The sequence below is a fragment of the Lepidothrix coronata genome, unplaced genomic scaffold, assembly GCF_001604755.1.
Source record: "Lepidothrix coronata isolate B3197 unplaced genomic scaffold, Lepidothrix_coronata-1.0 Scaffold4, whole genome shotgun sequence".
In the NCBI taxonomy this organism is placed as follows: domain Eukaryota; kingdom Metazoa; phylum Chordata; class Aves; order Passeriformes; family Pipridae; genus Lepidothrix; species Lepidothrix coronata.
The window spans coordinates 404,318-428,658 of NW_016690184.1; the positions used below are offsets into that span (position 1 = coordinate 404,318).

Here is a 24,341-nt window from a genome sequence, read left to right on the forward strand (position 1 = left end):
GCAGAAAAGACCACAGACTTGTCTTCTGGGTGAGCTGTCATTGCTACCACATATTATTCCATAGATCAGCCATGTGAACAGCTTGTCTGATGAACTGATGTAGTTCAAACAATGTTTGAAGCTCCTACAGGTTTAAACTGTCTCAGAAATTTCTGATGTTGGGCAGTCAGTGGTCTACTCCAGAAAGGGAGTTCTTATGTGAAAATACTGATTTCCAGGAACAGAAGTCACCTATTTTTGCCTCATCAACCACATTCAAACATTAGGACAGTCAAGCTCTCCTCTTCACTATTTCTTCTCTGCTACCTTGACTGCTCATTTGTTTTAAAAAATTGTCACACCTAGTTCTACCCATGCAGTTCATAGTAAGTCTGGATACCAGTCACTTCAGTGGAGCAGAACCAGTCCATCTCTTTTTCTCTCTCTCTTTCTTTCTCTTTCTTTCTCTCCCTTTCTATTAGTCTCCTTCTATTATCAACACACTAAATTACCATAGTTATTAGTCTAGAGATCAGTCTCTGCTGTACTCTAATATATATATATATATATATATATATACTTACTAAACAGTAGAGCCCCTTTCTATGCACTTCCCACCATTTCTGCATTTTATTAAACTGCATGGGGAATCTTTACATTGTCCAACATTGCGACCAGAATTGGGGTGTCCTTCTGGAGTGCCTGGTGATTTAAACCCTTGATTGATGCTTGTACGAACTTGAACATCAAAAATGCAACCTTAAAAAAAGAAAGAAATCAATGAAGTTTAAAACAGACATAGGAAGTCAAACCAAACCAAACAACAGGACAGTGGAGAGTCTGCTCTCCTAGTGGTGTCACAGAATAGTTAGCCTAACTTAATTCATCAGTATTTCTGAATCATATTTATGGATCCATGTGCTAATTTATATCCTGCAAAACTGAAGTTGATGCCATATAGTATATCTTTTTGGATCAAATCCTAAGTAACTTTACAAAATATGCGCAAGCATCCAAGTGATGTAAAGTCACATTTAAAGGTAGCCCTAAGCACTTTAGAGATGCTACCCAGATATATACAAAAATATATATATAAAAACTAAAAATCAGGTTTTAAACTACTTTAGTTAAACTAGTACAGTAATGTATTTGGAAATGTTCATACCTTTCTAAATCTGATTTATACAATTTAGCTGAGATATAGTGAATTCCCACAGTGTCTGAAAGCTTGAGAATAGTAGCTTTTCATCAGTGCATGCTGGAGGCTCTCTGCTTAATATTAAAATCAAGGAAAGGATATGATATGGAGATTGCAAGTAACTGTTACACTGTTTTTTAAAACATTACTTAATGTGAGTTTTTGCATGATTCACTGAAATCACATAAGAAAAAGACTTGCACCTGAAAGACCCAATGAATATCCAATAGGATTTTTTATAATCATATACTTTGTATAAGTAATATCTACAGCAAGATCACTAATTTAACCACAGTTAGAACAATGTTATTAAAAATAGCTTTCTTAGACAGGCTTTTCCATATTACACACATTTCATAGTTCTGTCTATATTGATATATAACTGGTTATTCAGAAACTCATAATAAACAATATAAAAATAGCTTAATTTGATGATTATTTTCAATCTTTGTATTATTGTTCTTTCCTGTTTACAGGGCTGGTTTTTAGGCCACCTTATGCTTGGTAAATCCTAACTAATGTTTCATCTGTTTATCATTAGCAGATAAAGCATGTTCTGTTCTCCTGAGTCTTGCTGAAGTGCTAAGAAAAAGCAGCCCAGAGCTCTCTGTAAACAATGGAAAGCACAGTGAGTCCCCAAGGACTGCTAAGATCATCATGGAAAATAAACTGGCATTTGTGTTGATGACTAATTTAACTGTACCAACCACAGTCTAACTGTGCCATCTAGGTTAGAAGCAGCTCTTGAGCACTGGAACAAAGCAAGTAGTAGGTACAAGAGTATTTTGGGTTCAACAGAAACTTTTATTTAATTTCCCTATTTTTTTCTGATTCTTAGTCACGGGGATGCAGATGAAGGAGTCAGAGCAGGAATTTGAGCCTGTTGTAGCAAACACTATACAACCTTCTGCAGAGGGATCAGCTGACCTTCTCTCTGACCTGAATTCCCTTTGCTCTGCCAGTTCTGGGCCCCTTTTAATGAGAGGCTGCCAACTATTCTGAATAATGGAGAGGTTTTCTGACAGAGCCAAGTTTGCGAGAGGAACTCAAGCTTCTGAGTTTGTGAGTTAAACTTAGTGAGATTCTGAAGATCAGAGTTTTATGCAATTAAACTGAAATCAGACATCAAGACAGTGCACTCAGAGATTATACACTACCTTTTTGTTTGTAATTTTTTGTCTTGGGACTCCTTAGACCACACTTGGAGCTTCCTGCAAAGACTTTTTTTACTTTCAATTTATTTTATAGCTTTCAGCCCAGTTAAGCAGAGCTCACAAACCACTAAAGAGCCACCAGGAATGGATTAAGGAAACTTGAGAGATTATAATAAGAAATATGAATTCATTACTCAGCTTTACTTTTTCTTTTTTTTTTTTTCTGATATATCTTTATAGTTCAAAGAATTTTTTCCAAAATTTCTCACTAGTTTCCCTTACTGCTTGTAAACACTTGGCACTAATTTGACAAAAAAATGCACAAAGCAAGTATTTTCAAGAATATGTACTAAAAATGCAGTAAGAGAACTGACAGAAATAAATACATGGATAAAATCTTTTCTATCTGAATGCCATACGGAATTTACAGATGTCTAAAATTCTACCTATCCTAAAATGCTTTGTTTTTCCCCTGTTTTTCTTGATTGGTTGTGAGTGGGGTGTTTGTCTAAAAGAGAAGATGGCCCCCACAGTGACTCTCAGGACTGCTCTGAGCTGTGACTGAAACACCCAAAGGGCCTCTGTGCATCGTACCAAACTGTGATGGAAGACGTAAGACTGACTAAAAGCTAGTTCAGAACTCACTTTCCTTCTGTGACATCTGCAATGCAGGAACATAAAGATAAGTAGTCTTTACTCTGTCAGGCTTGCAATATATTCTACTTTATCATGAATTTAAACTTTGACCAAAAGGCTACATTTGTATCTTTATGGAACTCATCTGTGTTCTGGGTTTACTTTCTCTTAAATAAAAGTACTGGAGCACCTGGAATTTTATTTACTTCTTTTGCAAAATATGAAGAGGTGGCTCAGTCAGCACGAAAGAGGTTGTTCAACAGTCCAGCTTTATGGTAACAGCTTCTTTTGCCTATTTACTCCTCCATTTAATAGTATTTGCTGTCAAAGAACAGATTACTTCCATAGCTATACTTCATCCTGCTTACGAACAGGACCATGGGAACAACCAGTTGCTCCTCTCTCTGCTCCTCACTTATTTCTGTATGCAAGCCCTGGCTCTCCATCAATTACATCCGTGGCTGGAGACTACATCCTGCTGTCATGGTAGCACAGAGCATGAAACATCAGAACTCTTCCTGACACCAGATTTCTTTATGCCTCTCTCAGAGATGGGAGGGGAGGTTTGGAAATTCAGCTGTAACTTCCAGCTTTTTTCAAATACTTATCTGTCTCACTTTGTGTGAGTCATTGTGTTGAGTTGTGCAGACCTTTGAACACAAGGTGGTTGGTTTTATACTCCCACTTCAGATTGTTCATAATCAGCAGGTTGAGTCTCTTTGGCTGCAAGATTTGCAACTACCTAAAACCCACATTTGACTTTTTAGAGCAGCTGCAGTGTGCTCTGTTACACATCTCAGAAAACTCTCAAAGGTCCCTTAATTACACTGTTATAGGAAACGAAAAAAGAGCCAAGCATTTAAGTAAACCATCCTACCATCCCATTTACAAAAGGCTCTTGTAAACCCACGAGGAGCCTCAAATTCAGATGAAGCACAGAGAGCCTCAAACTCCACACGAACTTGGCTCCTTCATCTGAGCTCTACCTTTACTAGTTTCTTCAGCTTCTCTCAGGGGCTGAAAGAAGTTTTGTAAATTGCTTATGGTACCATCAAATGTTAATAAGCCTTTCAAAAGAGTCTATAGGTGCTGATCTCCAAATTTTCTAAATTTAAAATTCCCCAGCTTTTGATTATTAAATTACAGCTTATTAGAGACATTTTCAGTTTCCTCCTACTCCATGGAAATTACTTGAAAAACTACTAAAGGCATTCAAGTAAGGGAGGAAATGGTCTGAAACAGTAGCTGTACAGAGTAAAAATTCTAAATTATTGCACTGGGGACATTTAGTCTGCAGCAGTAAGGCTGGCCTCAATGTTTCTTCATGCAATAGTGATTGCTTACAAAAGGAGAGGTACACTCTGGTATTAGAATCAAAATGGCTTTAATAAATCATGTCTTTAAAGGCAGCCAACAGCAGTTTCCAAAAGTCTGAGTGGTTTAATCAACTATGTGCTAGATAAATTTATCTTGACTGTCACTTCCAGAGTTTTTCTGTGAGTTCCCTACAGCTGCAAATTGACTGAAGTAAAATAGTTCAGAATTTTCTTTTATGTTGTTGGTATTGCGGTTCCCACTCTGGAGAAGAGCTAAGGAGGTTTATTTCTGATCCTGAGGATCCTGAGAGCTGAAAGTGGGGACATTCTGAACTAGAAGAACGAATGAGATGCTGACTACATAAGAAAATATCATATGATATTGGTCATAGAGAAATGCAGATTCCTTGAAAATCAGTATGCCCTGGAGAACAGAGACAAGTTGCTGCTGGGAACTGGAAAATGGAATGAATTAGAAAGTATAGTGGACTTACTATTCTGAATGTCAGGGGCAAAGAGTAAATTGTTTATGTGCTACATGACTGATAAAATTTTGTACTAAATACTTCTTTTTAAAGAGTAAGAAAAATCAATAACTAGTACGGTAACTAACAGTACATGAACTTTGATTTTTTTTTTTTTTGAAAGATTATTTATACTGCATTTGTAGAAATTCAGCCATTAAAATACAGTTACAACAGTTTCAAAAAGTTTATGGCTAAAGTGAAGCACCAGAGATTCCTGCTGGTCACCCCTGACATTAACATGTCCATAAGTAAAGCCAGAAGTGCTTCACAAATATTGACCCAACTAAAATACTTGCACAGACATTAGGTTTTATGATATGCCAATTTGCAAGCTGTTAAGAGGCTAGGATAAGTATAACTATACAATCCATACCTCCTGAAAAGACAGAGACAGCTGAGATATTAGTTAATATGACTTTCTGAGTGAATAGTTGACCGTAGGATATGAAATCGATTTTGAGGAAATTTCTGTGTAAGAAAAAGAAGTGAGGTGATGGCTGGAAAACAGGCAGTTACATGGTCTCAGTGCAGATAGGATGTAGTAGCATATGAAAGTGAATTTTATTGCTATGCTTGTCTTTGATAACATGCCCCCAGTTTTATAACTGAGAACTCAGACTTTGTTTTACTATTGCAAAATGTTTTCTTTTCGTTTGAAAGGCTTTCCAGTCCTTAAAATAAATCCAAGTTTACCTCACAAATATCAAGCACATTGTTTCTAAGGGAATAAGGAATGCAAATAAAGTGTCACAAACAAATCCTTTGCTTCATTGCTGATTTGGTAGGAGTTGAATTCAGACTTATACAAAGCTTCAAATATTAGTTTTGAGGTAGAAATTAGTATCTGCTAGATAAATATTCCCAAGAGGAATTACTTAGGTCCTGTCTGGAGACCTAGATCATAATGTTTGGAAAAAAAATCAGATTTCATGATGTCCTATCAGAAAGAAGGTTACAGCATGAAAGCTATTACCCAAACTAGCACTGCTAGTCACAGTGGCAGAAGAATCTAAACTACCACAGGGAAACGAAGTCCTTTTGAAAAGATGTTGTAGAACGGGGACACATAAGAAGAGTTTATATAATGGAGAACTTCCATTTTTAGCAGAAACAGAAAATATTAAAAATATTTAGTAAAGCCTCTTTTTGCATCATATTTCTTAGGCTATCATGGTGAAACAATGAAAAAGCCACAGGAATTTCAGCCAAGGAAATTCAACAAACCCAATTTGTTTCCTGATAAGACAGAGATTTTATACCTTTCTTTCATTGGCAACTGAAACAATCTAATGCATGTTTTAAAAGGAATTGAAAATGGTGTAATCTTTACCTTGAAAGCCATTTTTAAATCTGGGTCCCTTTGGTAGGAGTTCTGGAGTATACTCGCGATAACCTCCTAAATAAAACTGACTGAAGACATTGAGTCCAACCAGCCTCCCAGGAGAAGTGACAGTTCTATTCTTCTGATCATCCACCTTTCAATGAGACATTTATATTTGTTACAACAAAGGAATTTGCCTTATTTAGGAACTCCTAAGGAAGACAGTCCTCCCAGCTTTACAGAGAAACACAGAAATAATTTTTAATCTTTCCATATGAAATGTGAAAAAATACAGAGAACATTTTCCTTCTAAAGGAATTACTTTTTTACCTTCAGCCAACCTTTTTGGAGATTTCTGCCAAGATGGATGACATGAATATGGAGTGTCAGATCAAGTGCCTTGCTGATGATCGTTGCTGTGCCAGAACCTAGATTGTAGCTATATACCACTCTCCCATTACGGAGGCCTAACTCCAAGAAATCATCTCCATTAAGACCTGAAACACAAAAAAATAATAACTACTTATTCCAGGATTTAGTAAATACCAGTACATAAAATATTCTCCAAATTCACTGAAAAGGTAGCAGTTTAGAATATTTTAACCAGGAAGGTTTTAAGCTTCTTAAGTATTTCTAATAATCTCTGCCTAACTTGTAATGCTATTTCCAGTATTTTTGTGGATTTATAATAGAAACTGCAGGGATTTTAAACATTTATAGGCTTTTTAAAGGAAGATCTTTTTCACACTGCAGTTAAGTTAGTGACGTTCACAAAACCTGTTGACCGTGGTGGATTTAGAAGTCATTGCTGTTCCTTCCCCATGGAACATGAATAAATTTTCAACTTTTTCCAAAATCTAAAAAAAACATAATTGAAATTTCAAGTTGCATGTGAGAACAGGCCTTGACTTAATCCTATTCCAGTATGCTTCCAGCTTTCATGTTAGGTACTTTAACAGCTTCAAAACTTGCAGACACCTGCTGCTGTGAGGCAAGGGGAGTAGCAGGGACATGTGCCTGAAGAAGCTCTAGCAACTTCTATCAAGCTCCATCTGCTGCCCTTGACTCAATAGCACCTGGAGACTTTATTGTACCTTCCCCAGATTAGGGTGGCTCTAGATTGTTCATTACTGGTATTTCTCTGGTCAGAACAGCCATATGCTTTAATTCTCTAAAGCCTTTCTAACTTTCAGGTTAGAACCCATTAATTTTCAAATTTGAAATAAATAATTTAATTTCTTTGTATTTATATGATATATAAATATAATTGCAGTTTGTGTTTTTCAGTCACCATACTATAAAATCTCATTTGAAGGATTTTAAGTCTGACTTAAAGCCTATGAGTAAGAATTCAATTCTTGGACCTGTTCCTTGTTGTCCAAGCAAACACATTTTTACACTGGCATCTTTGAAGAGAATTCAATCTCTCATGCAGGCAAGAATGGAATCACCATTGTTTAGAGAAAACATGATCAACTTGTTTCTTCTTCCCACCCTTTTACATATACACTTTGTACAGTAAAAGAACCAGGATGCAAAAAATGGTGAAGGAGAAGAATGTACTCACTCTTGCATTAGGATGTCCTGAATTGAAATTCAAAGCCATTCATTTATTTTTAGAAGTCTCATGTGAATTCGAGCAATTCAGTGCTCAATTTCATGCCTGCACACTGTGCTTTATTTGATATTTTCTTCTGTTTTCATAAGGCTATCTCATTTTCTATTTGTTTCTGGGAAGGTCTCTTTCTATTTGTTCTTCCAGAATCATATGGTGACCCTCATTTCAGATGTGTCTTGATGCCTCTGCCTCAAATGCATGGGAAATTTGCTTCATTTGCAAAAGATAAAACAGGCTTTACCCCAAGAAACAATGATACCTATATTGTCCTCCCACTGAAGTTCTGCATACTGCTGTTTCACAGCCAGAACTGCCATATTCCCCTTATCTCATATTCTATAAATGAACATGCTGCATTAGCAATGTGGGGGGCAGGGAGTGATTTTTCTATACAGAAGTTTGTTTTTTCTGTACAGCATTTTGACACAACAGGAATATATCGAAAAAGAAAAGCTTATCTCAAGGACTGTGAATACGCTGCCTCTGTAGAAAGTGGGCAGTTACACTGAGTTATACAGAACACAAACTATTCATTTTTTATTACAATGGTTTGTTCATGACTGAATGAAATTCCATTACTTTCAGTTCCACTGGCACGTTACCAGTGAAGGATTTCAAAACTGAAAATAAAAATTCTTTTTAAAAAATCATTACTAAAGTTTCTATTTTCAGCAATGTTTACAAGTACTTACATGATTTGACCTGCAAAACTAGGGGAAGCACAGTAAAGACAAACCATTATTTAAAATGCTCTCTGAATTTTTAAAATGCTTTTTTGGAAATCAAAGAAATGCAACAGTGTCAAGACTCTACAAAAATGATGTGGTGAAGATAGTCATAGAATCATACCCTGCTAAGTGGTCAGAAGGAACCTAAAAGATCATCTAGTCCCTTTCCTCCCTGTCATGGACAGTGACACCTTCCACTAGATCAAGTTGTTCAAGGCCTTATCCAACCTGGCCTTGAATACTGCCAGAGTTGGGGCAGAATAATATAATGTTAAGAGTCTGTATAAATTAAACAGTTTTTAATTCTAACTATGTGCTGGAACAGAATTTGATAGTAGCTCACAGGAGGTTAGCCATGACATCGATGCCCGTGGTTTGGACAGAGACAACAGTGGAGGGGAATCAGGTAGGGTGCAGCAAGAGAATGCTAACTACAAGAAATGGGATGAAATGGAGAAAGGGGAAAATGTACATGAAATATTAAAAATACCTCCTTATAGCAAGATCATAGGCTACAAAACCCCTCACACTCCTCCTGGTGAGAGTGTTATTGCTTGATACTCAGTAAATTGTTAGAACAACTGCATCTGCTCTTGGTGAAGTAAGTGAAGTTCACTTGGTAAGAAACTGCTTTCTGGTAATTAAAATGTAGGGTGCTCAGTCTCCCCAGCCATTTAAACTAAGGAGAAAACAGCAATTTACCAACAGCATTTTATCAGGTGCCTCATTGTTTTCTCTTTGCTAAGTGTTGCCCTCATTTGACAAGGGGATGCAGAAATGCATTATTATCATACTGCAATGTTCCCACCCACACACAAACTATATACAAAGCAACAAAAAGCCAGATTTCTGCCTGACAACTGCATAATAAGCCTGGAATGCTAGTAATTCTCATTAATAAAAATGTCACTGGTAAGATTCTTTTTTAAAACTCAGGTCAGCTAAATATTATTGCAAGACCTACACTCCACAATCACTTGGAGAGTACAGCATACACCCTGCAGGCAGACCTTTTTGAGACAAATTTTACTGCAGCAAATTTTTTTTGTTCTCTTTTGATTAATGTAATAGAAAAAAAACAGGTTATTTTGCACCACTGGTGTTCTGCATTTCATATTTGCATTTTCTCTATCTGGAGCAAAGGCAATGAATTAATTGGTACAATTTTTGTTTGGTTACATTTCCTACAATTGGAAATGTTTCAAACAGGTGATTGAAATTCAGTTCCCAAGGTTGCAGAAACATGCCTGAATGTGATGGTTCATTCTTGTTGTTGAAAAGAATGTTCTAAAGATTCCTTTGTGTTTGTATTACATCAGAGCTGTGTGCTATTCTTATAAAAATTTAATGATGGGGACACTGGCTTCTGAACACTGTTTTCTGAAAGACTAGATGGAAATGTTTTAGGTAACTTCAACTCTACACACCATTTCGATTCAGCTACTCAAAAAAGAAAGACAATATTTCCTCTGTCCACACCGATAAGCGAAAGGAAAAGCTGCCTGGGAGGGAGTGGTGACTCTCCCAGGGATAAAATGTGGCATACAGAGCGTTCGACCTAGATGGAGTTAAAATAGCGTGAATGTAGTACAGTTAGCAGGATTACATGTCTGACCATGTTTTGCTGAAGTTTGGAAGAAAATTTAGCAAAATCTGATTCACACAGAGACAGAGGCAGAGCTGAGTTTTGAGTTTAAATACGCTCACAGTGGTTTAGTACGTATGTAAGTTAGGCTAATTTGGGTAATCAACCTGATAAATTAAGTAAATGTTCTGTACCAGGGTGTCATGGCACACTGAAGTACAGTTGATTGGCTGAGCTGCACTAGCTAAATTTGACAGAATATTTGCAAATGAAAAGTAGCAGACGGAATTATATCACAGATGAGTAAACTGCTGAGCTGTTCTAAGCTAACGAGTTTTAGTTTGCATAGCAATAAACTAACAGTCTGATTCTTGGAAGTCTGCCACAGGGAGAAAGGGGAAGAAGCCCCAGAGGGTGCAGGAACTTAAGCAATGAAATTTAACAGAAAGCAAGACCTAAGAAAATATCAAATGTACTAACATAGCAATGGAGAATACTCTGTATCCTTCTGATGTGATGTACTGCAGTTGTTTTTTTAGACATATATGTTACTGCATCATGCCTCCCACAAATTGATTTTTAATGGTGCATTTTGGGAGCTCAGTATCTTAAAAGTCCTAATAATAAATTCTCCCCTCTTTCATCCTCCTGAAGTATTAACTTTCTGATACTCTTCAGCATAAGCATTGGGTTTCTGTAACTCATGGACCATATCTGCCAAACTCATGTGATGTTTTAGATATGGTAAAGCATCTACTATTGTAGTAGAGTCTTATATTTACTTACCTAAATCGCTCTCCATCACTGTGTTGGGTTTAGACATAAAGACACATCACCAAAACTCCCTCCTAGACTTCAACAACCCAATAAATAATTCCAAACCCAAAAGTTAGGTCACATTCCAATTGCAGAAACAAGGTAAAAATAAATTACTTGCTTCTTATGATCTATGAAGAATAAAGTATTCTCTACTCTGACTACTTTACATCTGCATTACATTTTCATTATGTGTTTTTCAACTTTCATCCATATTATAGCTTCTTTGTGGAGTAATGCTAAGATGGACAGAACACAAGTAGTATTTCTATTTTCGCCCATTGCAATTTTAATGCCATGCAGCCTGCCACAGAGTGGTGCTGTGAAGAGATACCTTAAGTATTGCTAAAATCTTAGTACAAATGCTGTAAGTAGATTTATATAACCTACTTCTCAGCTGTGTTAATCAGATCAAGTTGAATGCTTTGCTATACAGACTGTGGCACAACTTACTCATAGCTACCTTGGGTTAACTTGCATTGAGTCGTCTCAGGGGTTAGAATCTCTTGTTTGACATGAGTAACACAGAGTCCAAAGCTAGCTGCCACAAGGTTGGGTTTCAGTGTTGAGTCCTGTGTGTCTTGGAAGTGGAACTACTGTGACAACAGCAGCAATTCATGGCTGCCCCTGTGGCTGGTCGAGACACACAGCAGGATGGCTGTTGCATGTTGGATGGACAGATTGATTTTCCAATCAAGTAAGTATCAGTAGAAGAAGATTTGAGGCAGCATCTCAAAATTGCACACCAAATATATGTGATCAATAATGAAATTTATGTGTATGACTGACAAGAGAGAACTCTGACTTTGTTTTCCATTTCTTCTGTTCAGAAATATGCTACCTCAAGTGTCAAATTAACTGTTAACTTTAACTGCTGGAAGCAATTATATTTCTCCATAATGAAAAGAAACATTTATACAACCTGATTGAGTTACTGTGTCTTTACAAAACAATAAAGTATTGAAGAGATTATTATCCCCCTAATGAAATTATATCTTAAAAAGAACCAAGAAAAACCTGTATATATTTTTATCCTACTTGTTTAATGAGTATTTGAAAGCGTATAAGGATAGGTAGTACAAATAAAGCTTACCTTGGCCCTTCTGTCCAGTGAAAAAAATCAGGTTATCTTGTAAAGCTGAGTCGTGGTTTGCCAACTGAAATTTCAAGCGAAATTCATAGTAGAAGGTGATATTTGGGATTGTAGAATAAGCTAGGAATGAGGTATAGCCAAAGACATCTGTGCCACTGAAACTTGGTTGAGTAATATTAATAGCTGAATTTAAAAAAAAAATAAATTATGTGTTAGGGCAAATTCTTTAACATATGTATTTGCAAGCTCTATTTCCTAGCCTGGTTTAGAACTTAAGAACTCATAAATAAAATTAATTATTCCTTATGTTGCAATGTTTTACACACATGCAGATACAGTTTGGCTTTCCTGTGAGGGTAAATGTCTTTATTTTTCAGCTTTTGTAAATAGGCTTATTTTTCAAATGAATTATTGGCAACTACTGCCATCTCCAGGATTTTAGGTAACATTGTTACTCTATGTGTAACAATTTGTACACTGTAATATAGACTCAAAACTCGGAGAGAGAAAACACACAAAGAAATTCTCCTCTTAAAAGAAATGCCATCTCTGACAGGCATCTGACTGAAAGTGTGTACAAGGACGTGCTGAAGAGGTTATGGAGTAATAATTCTTCACAGGTAGAGGAAATAATGAAAAGAAGCCATATAAGGATGAATTTGCAGCACAGTGAATAGGACCTACGTGAATTACAAATAAAATCAAGTCTATACACGTCTGTATTGGTGAAAAGACGTGCTGCTACTAAGCACCCCCACTGCCTCAAGGATTTCTTACTGGAATCCAGTAGCCAATTCCTGTAGTTGATGCTGAAAGCAGAGATCATGTAATGCTCATATTGACTACATGGTTTAGTTAAAACAGGAGAGAGAGGAAGAAAGCTGAGTAAAGCTTAATCTTAAAAGACTGAGTATTGGAGTAGGTTTAAGATTTGAGCAGTTAGGTCTAACCAGCCTGAGCACCAAATGTGACTGGATACAGCTTTATTAATGAAAGCAATAAGAGAGATTGGGGGAGGAAGGCATACAGAGCTATACCATGTACAAAACAGATTGGTAAGTGCTAGTAAAGTATTATAATCATCATCATCATCAATACTCCCCAAGTAAATCTACATTAACCTTTAAGCATCTGGCTTTGAATACAGTGTGGGAGAAACAATAACACATAATTGTGAAAATTTTATCCCCGTCTCTAGTTTGTGGAATCTATCTCTAAATTTGCAACGTGGTGTAAGATGCCAGGCCCTGAGCTACAAGCTCACTGAAGGGGTTTTACTGTAAAAATATAAAAGCTACAACAATATCCACCCTCCGGACATATTAGAAGAGCCTTTAGCTCTTTTAAACACCTTAAGAGAGAGTGCATATGAGAAAAGCTGAACACATTTTCTCAGAGGGTACTTTTACTGCTAAACTTTAGAAAATAAGAGTAATTGACAAAAGTTTAAAGGGTAACATTCAACCAAAATAAAGCATTTCACAAAGAATTGACTTAGCATATGATGACATATACAGCTTAGTAAAATCCAGCCCATCCAGTCTCAAGACACCCAAAATATTAAGAAAGGAAATCAGGAGAAGAAGTAAAGAAAGAGAGAGTAAAAGAGAAATATAGCCACTATCCCTACATCCTGCATAGATCCAGCTGTAGGAGGCTAGAAGATGAAGTGTTCAAACATGTGGAGACCACATGTCTTCGGTTTTTTCTGCTCTGGCCCCCTTTGGCCACCTTTCCCAGGTGGGACTTTCATCCCACTGGCCATTCTGGGGCTCTGGGGTGTAGTGTGGGCAGTGCTCCTGGGCTGCCTCTGACCAACAGCTGCCCAGAGGTTGCGCCGGAGGCTCACAGGGGCTGAGGTATGGGATAAGGCATTACCTCACCTTTGTAAAATTTGACTTCTCCCTTTCCCCCCACCCCACCCCTGCCACACACACTTGAGTTGGTCCAAGCCAATAATTAACATAATAATCTAATTTCTCACACATGGAAAACCTGCCATATTGGTACTGAAGTTGCAGACATTGCCTTAGTACCTGGTACTTGCATTGGAGAAATGGTGCAGACATAGGCATGACAAACCTTTTCTAGCACAGACTTGGAGTCTGCAGCAATGCAGAGTGTACTGTCCCATTAAGCACTGCTTCACACTTGTGACACATTATGTCTTGCTCTGCGATCTTAAATGTGAGCCAGGAAATTTCCATATGAAACAATGATTTTGTCCTAATTAGAAGAAAACTGGCAATGAGTTTGTTCTCAGCCAAGTCTGACTGAACATAATCTCAAGTCTCAGACCTTTGTGCTGGAAAAACACAACTCCTCATATTTAAATTTGGTGATTGTTTCAGTCCACCCATATTCCCTCAACTTACTTGAACGTGACTAAAATAGGCTCAAGTTCTGCATTTTTTGTTTCTCAGGAAGCTATGACACAAAGGCACCTCCTTTAATGCAAAGTATTCTTCCTTTTTCCTTTCCTTTTTTCTCCCCTTTTGTTTCTTTCTTTCCATTTATATAACAAACCACAAAATACTTAAGAGACAAGAAGATTTTAAAATAAAGCAGACCTTTGGATTTATGGTCTTTTCCTGCTTTGCTTTACAACGGAAAAGGTAAATTCTATCATGTACCTCCACAGAGCCAGGTAATTTGGTTCTCTGACAGAGATCACTGAAGAGTCTATTCCTGATGAGTTATTCCCAACATAAACACTTTATTCCCAGCATGAAGTATGTCATTGTTTCAGCAGTTTCCTTGGAGCTTTCTAAATGGGTAGTTATTTTTTACCTTTCTACTTGCTCCTTTTGGCATTCCCTCTAAAGATGGATTGAACACTGATGAAGAGTTTCCAATATAAGAAAGTCATGGATCTGTTGGAACAAGTCCAGAAGAGGGCCACTAAGTTGGTCACAAGGCTTGAACATCTCTCCTATGAAGACAGGCTGAGAGATTTGGGGCTGTTCAGTCTAGAAAGGAAAAGGCTCCACGGATATCTTATACCACCTTCCAGTACCCAAAGGGGCCTACGATAAGGCTGGAGAGGGACTGTTCTGTGAACGGGGCATGTTGGGGTAGGACAAGAACAAGAGCGAATGGCCTTAAGCTGAAGGAGGGAAGGTTTAGATTAGATATTAGGAAGAAATTCTTTACTGTAAGGGTGGTGAGGCACTGGAACAGGTTGCCCAGAGAATATTGTGGACTCCCCATCCTTGGAGGTGTTTAAGGCTGGATGGGGCTCCGAGTAACCTGGTCTAGTGAAAGGTGTTCCTACCCATGGCAGGGATTTGGAACAAGATGATCCTTAAGGTTTCTTCCAAGCCAAACCATTTTATGATTCTATGATTATATGAGCTGCGACATAGATGTCTACGTAACAGCTGACCACCCAATGTTGCACTTATATCAGTAAAAAATTAGGCACATTTAGGATGCAGCGTCTTTCACATAAAACAACTACCTTATCCAGGTCAGGTGAACAGTACTCTAAAATCCTTATTTCACCACACCAAATAAAAAGGCATCATTGGGTTGTAAGTAAGAGTAATGTATTTCAGACTTCTAAAGATGGATAGGACAAAGCCTACCTGCTCTGTATCCTGCAAACCACTTCCCACTCTGCATGTTCTTTGTCTCTGGTCTTCATTGCCATAAAAGCTAAATGATTGTGAAATTCGGAACTTGTTCTTTGTAAAATCAAGGAAAAAAATTTTTTTTTTCCTGATTTTAAAGAATGTGAACCCTAGGGATCATGGAAACCTAATTATTTTCACAAAATTGTGCACAAAGCCTAGTGCGTGTTGAAGAACTGAGTGTAGATCTCTGAACTCCAGATTAGAGGATAGTCACGAATCATTCTTTGCTCCTGGGTACCAGAGCACAGCCATTTTCAAACTATCTAACAAGAAGCAATTTTCCTGAGTGATGTCCATCTTTGAATACTTGAGCATCTCCTCTCAGCTCTTTATGGTCTTTTCATCCAGCTTAAACTGTGCATTTGGTTGGGACCATGAAGTACATTCCATAATATATTCATCATTGTAGGGGCTTAAGACATCCCTGCCATGCTCTAGGTTCCATACGGTAGTGGACACCACCAGTCAATAGTTTTTGGGATCAACAACTTATTTGAGGATAACAAAATAATAAGTAATGCAAATCGGGGTACAATTATCCAAGCAAAAACAATAGTAAATCCAGTATATCACTAGTAGTGGGCTAAACTTAATATCTGGGCACACAAAGATTTACATAACAGTGGTTATCAGGAGACTGGCAGGAAGAAGGGCATGCGTCTCCAGAGGAGCAACTCACACCCACCAACAAGTTTAGGGAATTTAAAAAATTCCCTGGTTGGATTGTCCTTATTTAGTGTTGACTACCTGAACTTGTTAATCAGCTGTCATACCCCAGCCCTGCTTCCTTCTGCTCTGGTCCTTCCCTGTGCATGCACTGTGCCTGGATGCTACCTGAAATGGTGGATGAGCACCATATGGAGCTATACCTTCATTAGGCATGTGGTCACCACAGGAAGAAACACTGTTTAGGGCAGTAGGAGTCCCACGGGCATTTTTTATGAAAACCATTACACCTTATTTTGGTTTACTTCACGTTTTTCTCCACCATGTTGAAGAAGTTTCTCATACCTAGTAGAAGTCAGATGCAGTATCTAATTAACTACCCTATCCTTAGCAGGTAGGCAGATGCAGTAAGTGTTTGCAAATAGTCCTCCCTATCCTCGTCTCTGAAGAGTAAAATGTATTTAGAAATGTTAATTAATACTGAGTAAAAAGCTTAAATTTCTGCCTAATTCAATCTATCTAGCTTGACAGATATTCCATAGTTTATCTGTTTCTGGACTGTTGTATATAGATTTTATACCACATTTTTAATCACGTTTCTTCTCTACACTGAGTTATTTATGGATTTTTATTCAATCACATAAAAAAGTGAAAGGTCATCAGTAAATGTGCATCAGTGTAAAATCTTGTCTTTGAGATTCCTTTCATGCAATGACCACACTCTTGCAGGTTTTTAACTTGGAAATTGAAAAACACATAATAATAACCCTACGTGAAAAATACAGTGATTGGTAACATTGTGTGAAATAAGACAGCTCCATGTTTTCCTTTTATTCTCTATCTTTTTGCTATAAAGCTATGGAGCCAAGACTGTGCAGAAAATTGCATAAACTTTTTCTTGAAACATAGTCCTTTTAAACATTTTTGTAAAATGTTTGCCACTGGCTGAAATAGCAGAGGGCACAGCTAACCCCACTGGATTATTTTTCTTTTCCTGTCTAGACACCAGTCAAGCTGAATTCTGCCCTTGCTCTTAGAGTGCAGTCTGAAGTGGTAAAGAACAAAGATGTATCTCAATGTCTCTGATGATGAGCCTTGTAAAAACAGACTCCCGATTAACACCGTGCCTCAAACACACACTGCTCTGACAGAGTAGTGAAGTCTTTTATCAACTTTTTGTCCTTGTTCTTGTCCTGTGTCTCTCCGTCAGTTCTATGTCATTCATCATTGTGCTTTAGTGCATTCCCAGTACTGAACAAGTAATAACACATGATATGATATGTTCCATTGCCTCACAAACAAATAATGACAAATTATCCCATTATATAAATATATTAATATAGCCAACTACTTAATTCCTTAACATTTTACATCTTATCATAGGTGACCATAAAAAATGGGAGTTAAAAAAAAATCAACTTCAGTTTGAAAAAAATCTTAGCAAAGAGAAGAAAGTGACAAAGCTGAAAAAGAATAATGGTTTCATTTTCTTTGAATTTTCTGTTATGAGTTAATGTTCTTTCAGCATCAGAGTTATACTTTGATTGAGAGCTGAAATTTGAAATAATAGAAGTGACTTCACCGCACAAAGATGAAAATACGAATCTGAAAAACTGGTAATACAGCAATGACATAATAGTGTGTGAGTGTGCCTATGTGTGTTTTTTACAATTTTTATGACATTCCTCACATTGAAGAGGTGGGGACATTAAGGCCCACTGAAAACCAAATGACCCAGAAAACAAATTGTCTTGAACAGGAAGAAGAGCAACTCTGATCAGCATTCCCCAAGGTCTATTATCACTGACCAGAAACCCTGCAATGCAGATTTTTTTAGCTGAGGAAATACCCTTTGGGCATCTGCTGTCACTGAACTGCATGATTTAGTCTTTAGACTCAAACAGCTCTGAAGGTGACATTTTGTGCCAAACATAGTTGCACAGAAACAATTCTCATGCAGGCTGATTTTCGCTCTGCAGAACCTGAAGCAAGTGGCTATTTCCACTTCAACACTTTGAAATGAATTTTATGCATGGGGGAATACATCCTAGAGAAAACCTGCTGGAATCCTTTGGACTATGAAGCATTACCATAAATGTTGCTGAGAAATGTTTCAAGGAAGATCCTTAGAGATTGCTGTGAATGGCACTTTTCAGGATGTGTTTGGTAAATGCAGTGTCACAGTTAGGTCTGCTTCATATATGCTGTCATATATATGAAACTAAAACACTGAAGTTTGGTCTAAAACACTGCAACTTACACAATTACTCATCTTAGCAATGCACATTCCTTTGAAATCCTTCTCCCTTTAAATTTGCATTTGTGCCTAGAAAGTGCTTGCTCTTGATTCCTGGCTTAACAAAATGCCACATGTTATGACAAACAGCTTCCCAAGGGGTCTAGTTTCTTGTGTAACATACAATTAACAACAACATAACATAAAGAGTTTAGAAGTCCAGGTCTTCATTTCCAGTCCTGATGAATGAACCTTTTCTGCTTCACTTGCATTCAGGAAGCCATCACAACTTCACAGTACAATGATGCCCTGATATTTCCTATTTAAAATTTCTGTGTCTTATATATCAAAATTCCTTACAATCAGATATTTCAGACATACTAGCCTTTTTTTTTTCACACACTGTATCATTTTCCTGTACCAACTAGAGAATGCCTCCAGCCCATGTTTAGATGGAAGTGTTAAAATGACAGGGAAAAAAAAAAAAAAAAGACTGATTACTGAGATGGTAGCAATCCAACAACTCTAACCAAATCTGTGATACTAAACACTGGAGGAGATTTACAGTCTGCAAAAAACACAATGCAAGCAACTTTTTACTAATTTAAATATGAAAGGAAATTTAGCAGACTAAGGGCTTGAATGCTGGCTGCTTTCACACAAATCTACTGAAAAGACAGAGCTCAATAACTGGACTCGGTTTAAATGACATAGATCCCTTTATATATATCTTAAAAAGCCAAAATCACTTGGGAGATAGAGTCAAGCTGCCCATGTAGACATAATCTCTGTTCCAAAGTGTTGCGTACTGATGGTGCGTTCCATCTCATCTCCCCATCCCCCGTAAGCTGGAAATTGTGGAGTCATTTAACTCCACAAACCAATAGTCAAGTCCCAGTCCTATTCCAGGAACCATCAGCCCACCACAGGTCCATCTTCACAATTTCAGAGGAGCACAGAGCCCAAAGGCAGGCAGGAACCCAACTTAAGGATTCAGAGGAAGGAATACCTTGTCCAGATCCCTTCCAGACCTGTCTCAGGAGACTCTTAGCCCCAGTATCAAGGTATGACACAACCACAATGAATCAACACTGGATCAATCACCATTTGAACAGAGGGTTGTAACTACCATGGGGTGTGGGACCCATTACAGGTTGCAGGGGAATAGCACAGGATGCATTTTGGAATAGCACAGGACTTAAGGAGGTTTTTTAGCGAGAATTAGGTGATTTCAGGAGGAACAAGTGTGGAAAAATAGAGGGATACAGACACAAAAAGGGTCAGTCACATGTGAATAGTTGGCTGGTCAGTATGCTTGTCTGGCCATGTCCTCTGCCTGATCAACATGGCCTGTCCTCTCTTCTGTTTTATATTTTCATCCTCCATTCTCTTGGCCCATTATGCCTTAGCTATGTAGCTTCTTGAGAGAGATTTCAATGTGTAATGGTCAACTTGCAGTCAAAATAACGTGGTCATCTAGTTATAAAAGCAGGAAAAAGTGTAGTGAGAGAGAATGCACTTTGCTACACATATTGGGAAAAATGGACATGCTTTTAGGAAGCTTTACTGATGTCTGAAACAAGCATAAAATAACTAACATAAACTCAGAGCCATTGTTACCAGCCTACTTACACTGTAGTGTGCTCCATCAGCCTCAGATATGTAAGAAAATTCCTTGTCAATCCTGGATCTTATCTATTTTTCCATATTTATATTGGTTTGTCTAACTGAAGTTACTCTCTCTCTTTACATTTTTGCCTCATTTGTCATATTTAGGGTAGCCCTATAACTTTCTTCACTTTTTGAATTTTGTACATTTCCCATAAAATGATGTATTTTTAACTGGTTGTAACAAATAATTTTTTTGACATTTGTATGTTTGTTTTCTCTATTTTGTTTTGCTTTCATTTAATAGTGACAATAGTTTTATTATCACTTTTTACATACTTGTAGAGATTGATGTCTTTCTTAGTTTACTTCTAGCTCTTAATGGATGGCAATTGGAGCTCTGATATGGGGAAGATCTGTAGCAGTGGGCCCATTTCTGGCTCTGTCTACCTCTTTATTTATCCTTACTTTGTCTTTTTTAAATAATCTCTATTGGTAGGAACAACAAAGCTGGGAGGAAATTGCAATTCTATTTGATATATTAGCTGTATTCAATTTATCAAATAATCACTGTGACATCTTGTTCGTTTCTTATTGATGGAGATCAAGTATTATTTGATAAACATTTAGGAGAAACCAGCTTTTCTTCAGTGTTTCAGACACAAAGTAGCATGCACTAGGTTACTAAGCTGAATAGTGGAGACAATATTATTGTGTATCTTAAACAGAAGATGATTTGTTTAAAATGTGCATGTCTATGCTTTAATTTTAATGGACCATTTAGTTCTATTAAATTTATTATCTGGGACACTCATTTTGTTATAGTAAACAGTTAAATTTTCTTTCCATTTCTAAAATAATTTAAGTTGTTCTACCGTTTTAATTAGGCAATCTATCATTATCTTCAAATGCAACTCATTTTCAGACGTCTGTCTGTGCTCAGTTTATTTCTATTTCTTCTAAACTCTTAAGTCATGGTTCAATAAAATAATTTTTCATATTTCAATAATAATTTCTTATGTTGTGGCCTTATTGGCCTACATTTATACTCTGTCCTACAACGCTGAGTGTTCTTTCTCATTTTGCTTGCTTACAGTGGTGATCCAAACAGAGTTTTCCCTTTCCATTCAATAAAACTAATTTTTTCTGTGGTTTCAAAGACTTCAGCTTTGTAGTATAATCAAACTAATGAATTTGTGTACTTTCTCTCAATTTATGCTCTCAACTTTTATTCAGTCTCTCAATTTAGAAACAGCTAGATGTGAAGAGTTGCAGAAGAGCCTCATTAAACAATGTCAGAGAAAAAGCATTAGATGATACTCAGCACTGACAGATGCAAATCGGGGTAGATTTCAGAAACGGTCCTATCCTTAAATATAAAATGATGGGCTCTGAACTCACCATCAGCATTCAAAGAGAGAGGTATTAGGAGTTTTAATAAGTGCTTTCATGAATACAGCAGTGTACTGATAAAAGGAAATAGAATGGAGGAAGTGTTTAAGAAAAGGGCAGAAGGTAAAAGAGAAAAATGTCAAATTACTGTACAAAGCAGTAACATTATCACACCTTGAATATTGCACCTTGAGTCAGCTCTGGAGTGTCATTTTAAAGAGGATGCAGTGGAATGGAGAAGAAAGAAAGAAAGGTAGGCTGTATGACTAGAGATACAGCATATGAAGTCTCAATGTATTGTGCTCCTGCAAGCTAAGAAAGATTACCAAGAAAGTATAATACACACTTTATATATTTGCCTCTATTTGCTATTTACTATTAATTATTAGGGTTAGATGAAAACATGGATAAAACATAAATGTTCATCTAGTGAAAATTTGGGGAATAAAAATTTTAAATAAGACAAATATGTATGTGATATGACAAAACCAAACTGATAATTGCTTAATATTTATTTGAAAAGGAACTTCATATGCATCATTAAATCAGCTCAGGACCAGTGATTATTTTCTCTGTGTAGATTTTTCAATCATTACTTCTTGCTACACTGATTGTTAGGGGACAAGAATACTTTGGATGTTCACACACAGGAATTTCTGACCTAGAACAATCATTATAATCAATGCTCAAGGAATAAAAGCCCTTCATTTGATAATATAAGGAATAAAAGCCCTTCATTTGATAAGTCAAAATGACCTATTTACTTTGCTTTATTAATTTCCCTTCATACTGTCTCCTGCTTCATGGCAAAGCACTTGGTAAATTTTAATTTGTTCCTCTTTTTGACTGGAAAAATTAATCAAATTTTGGTACCTGGTTGTATTCTTAAAATCCAGAAAGTATTCTTTATAAACTGATTTTATATGCAAAATGTACTAAGTAATGCTTCCCTAAGAGGAAAAATCAAACTACAGAGCAAATCAATTTCTCCAAATGATCTCTCAGTCAAATCTCTCTCTCAGCTTTTCTCCAGGTAATTTACTAAAATATCAGACACTACCTTGTATTTCCTAGCTTGTAAACTCTCAGTTTCTTTGATCTATCTGTCTCCCTTTCTCTGACCTGCACTTTTATGAAAAAAACACTTGGGGAAGGTGATCAGCTCAGCCGTTCTTTGTGACTGGATTTTGGGCTGTGTTCATAGGTGGGGAGGTGGTCACTTTCAGTGTTTTGCCTTCAAAATATTTGACTTGTTTCTTTCCACAGCTTCTATGAATGATAGAAACTACAACCAACGCATGACGAAAATGGCTTTTACCTTCACTGCAGAGGATGCCAGATCTTCCATATGGACACAAGCAAACAGCATCTCGATTGGACTTTGGAAAACACGTAGCACCATTTCCACATGGATTTTCATCACAAGTCACAAACTGGCAAAGTTTTCCTGTGTAGAGTTTAGGGCATTCACAATACCAGTTTTCTGCATCACTGAAAAATTTAAATTAAAAACAAAAAAATATGTATAAGTACCAAAATGCACTTAAAACAAACAGAACAGGTTTTATACTCATTGAAAATCAGTGGCATTTGACTTATAGTTGTAATAGATCTCTTTGTTTTTAGTAGTGCACCTGGCATTAGGCATGCCAGAATCTTTATTGGTGACTTGACAGGTCCTTTGGTGTTTAATTTTATATTTTAATTTATGTTTCCTTTCATGGTGAGATATGTGACTTTTCTAATGTCTCAGTAGTTGCTTGTGCTCCATCTTTCATAAAACAGTCAAAAAAACTGCTACAGAAAAACAGGTCTTCTATTATGTCTGAAAAAATGAAATCATGAAAACAAAAAAAATGAAAGTTATACTTTACTTTGCAAATGGAAATATCATGTATTACATATAGCTTGTGGCAGCACAGTAGGATGTAAAAAAGCCCTGAATTATGCTTACAGTAGTGACTATATTGAAATTGAAACAGAATAAACAGGTAATATCTCTGCTATCATATAACTTATGTTTTCAGTCATAAAAACAATATTAAAATAGGCAACAGAATAATATAAGTTCTAATCAGTCTTGAGGGGTGACAAAACAAAAGGCTTAGAAATATGCATATTCTGTTTGTACAAGTGATTTTTTTTACAGTATTCAAAGATAACACAATGACAGATATGGTAGGAAAACCAAAATCAGATAGGAAAAACAGAAGTGTAAGACATTCTCATCTATCATTTATTATAAATATAATTTCATTAAAGGTCTTATTTGGTCTTCTTTTTTTTTATGGCCAAAATTAGATAATAGCTAGAAAGGTCAGTTCATGTGATTGCTATATATTGTCAGTATTGAACAGAAAGATGTCTGCTTTATACTTGATAAGGTCACATGTGCCTGTGGGTATGAATGCAGAAGACATAATGTGTGTTGTATCAAATCACAGTCGCTGTGGTTTTCCGATAATAGCACAATCATTAGGATGAGCACTAATGAAATATCAAATATATGTGATTCAAAAGCTCTATTATCTGCTTATAATATCCATGCAATCAGATTAAAGGAAATAATCTGAAGCTGAAAGACCTCCTGTATTTTTTAGAAGAGGGAAATAAGTAAGTCTTGTGACAGCCTTTGTTCATAGCAGTTGATTAGTGTGTTCCTAAACTGACCACCCGCAGATCTGGGGAGTGAGGATCTCAGCTGGAGAGTCTACCAGAATGAATCTCATGAATAATGCCCCCAGATACCTTTGCAAAGAAATTGCTATCAGCTGCAATAATAAATTTCTGTGTGTAGCCTGTTCTATTTATAGATCTGCTGCAGACACTGGGA

At 36.7% G+C, this 24,341-nt stretch overlaps 1 protein-coding gene across 1 annotated transcript in view; it reads right to left on the minus strand.

The window, feature by feature from the left end:
- The window catches only part of EYS (eyes shut homolog (Drosophila)), a 784,118-nt gene that overhangs the window by 29,595 nt on the left and 730,182 nt on the right, over positions 1-24,341 (minus strand). Inside the window, exons 38-42 of the mRNA XM_017823913.1 lie at positions 22,827-22,999; positions 11,972-12,154; positions 6,462-6,628; positions 6,141-6,285; positions 564-738 (exon numbers count right to left, since the gene is read on the minus strand). Coding sequence (XP_017679402.1) covers positions 564-738; positions 6,141-6,285; positions 6,462-6,628; positions 11,972-12,154; positions 22,827-22,999 — 843 coding nt within the window. The remainder of the gene's footprint in view (positions 1-563; positions 739-6,140; positions 6,286-6,461; positions 6,629-11,971; positions 12,155-22,826; positions 23,000-24,341) is intronic.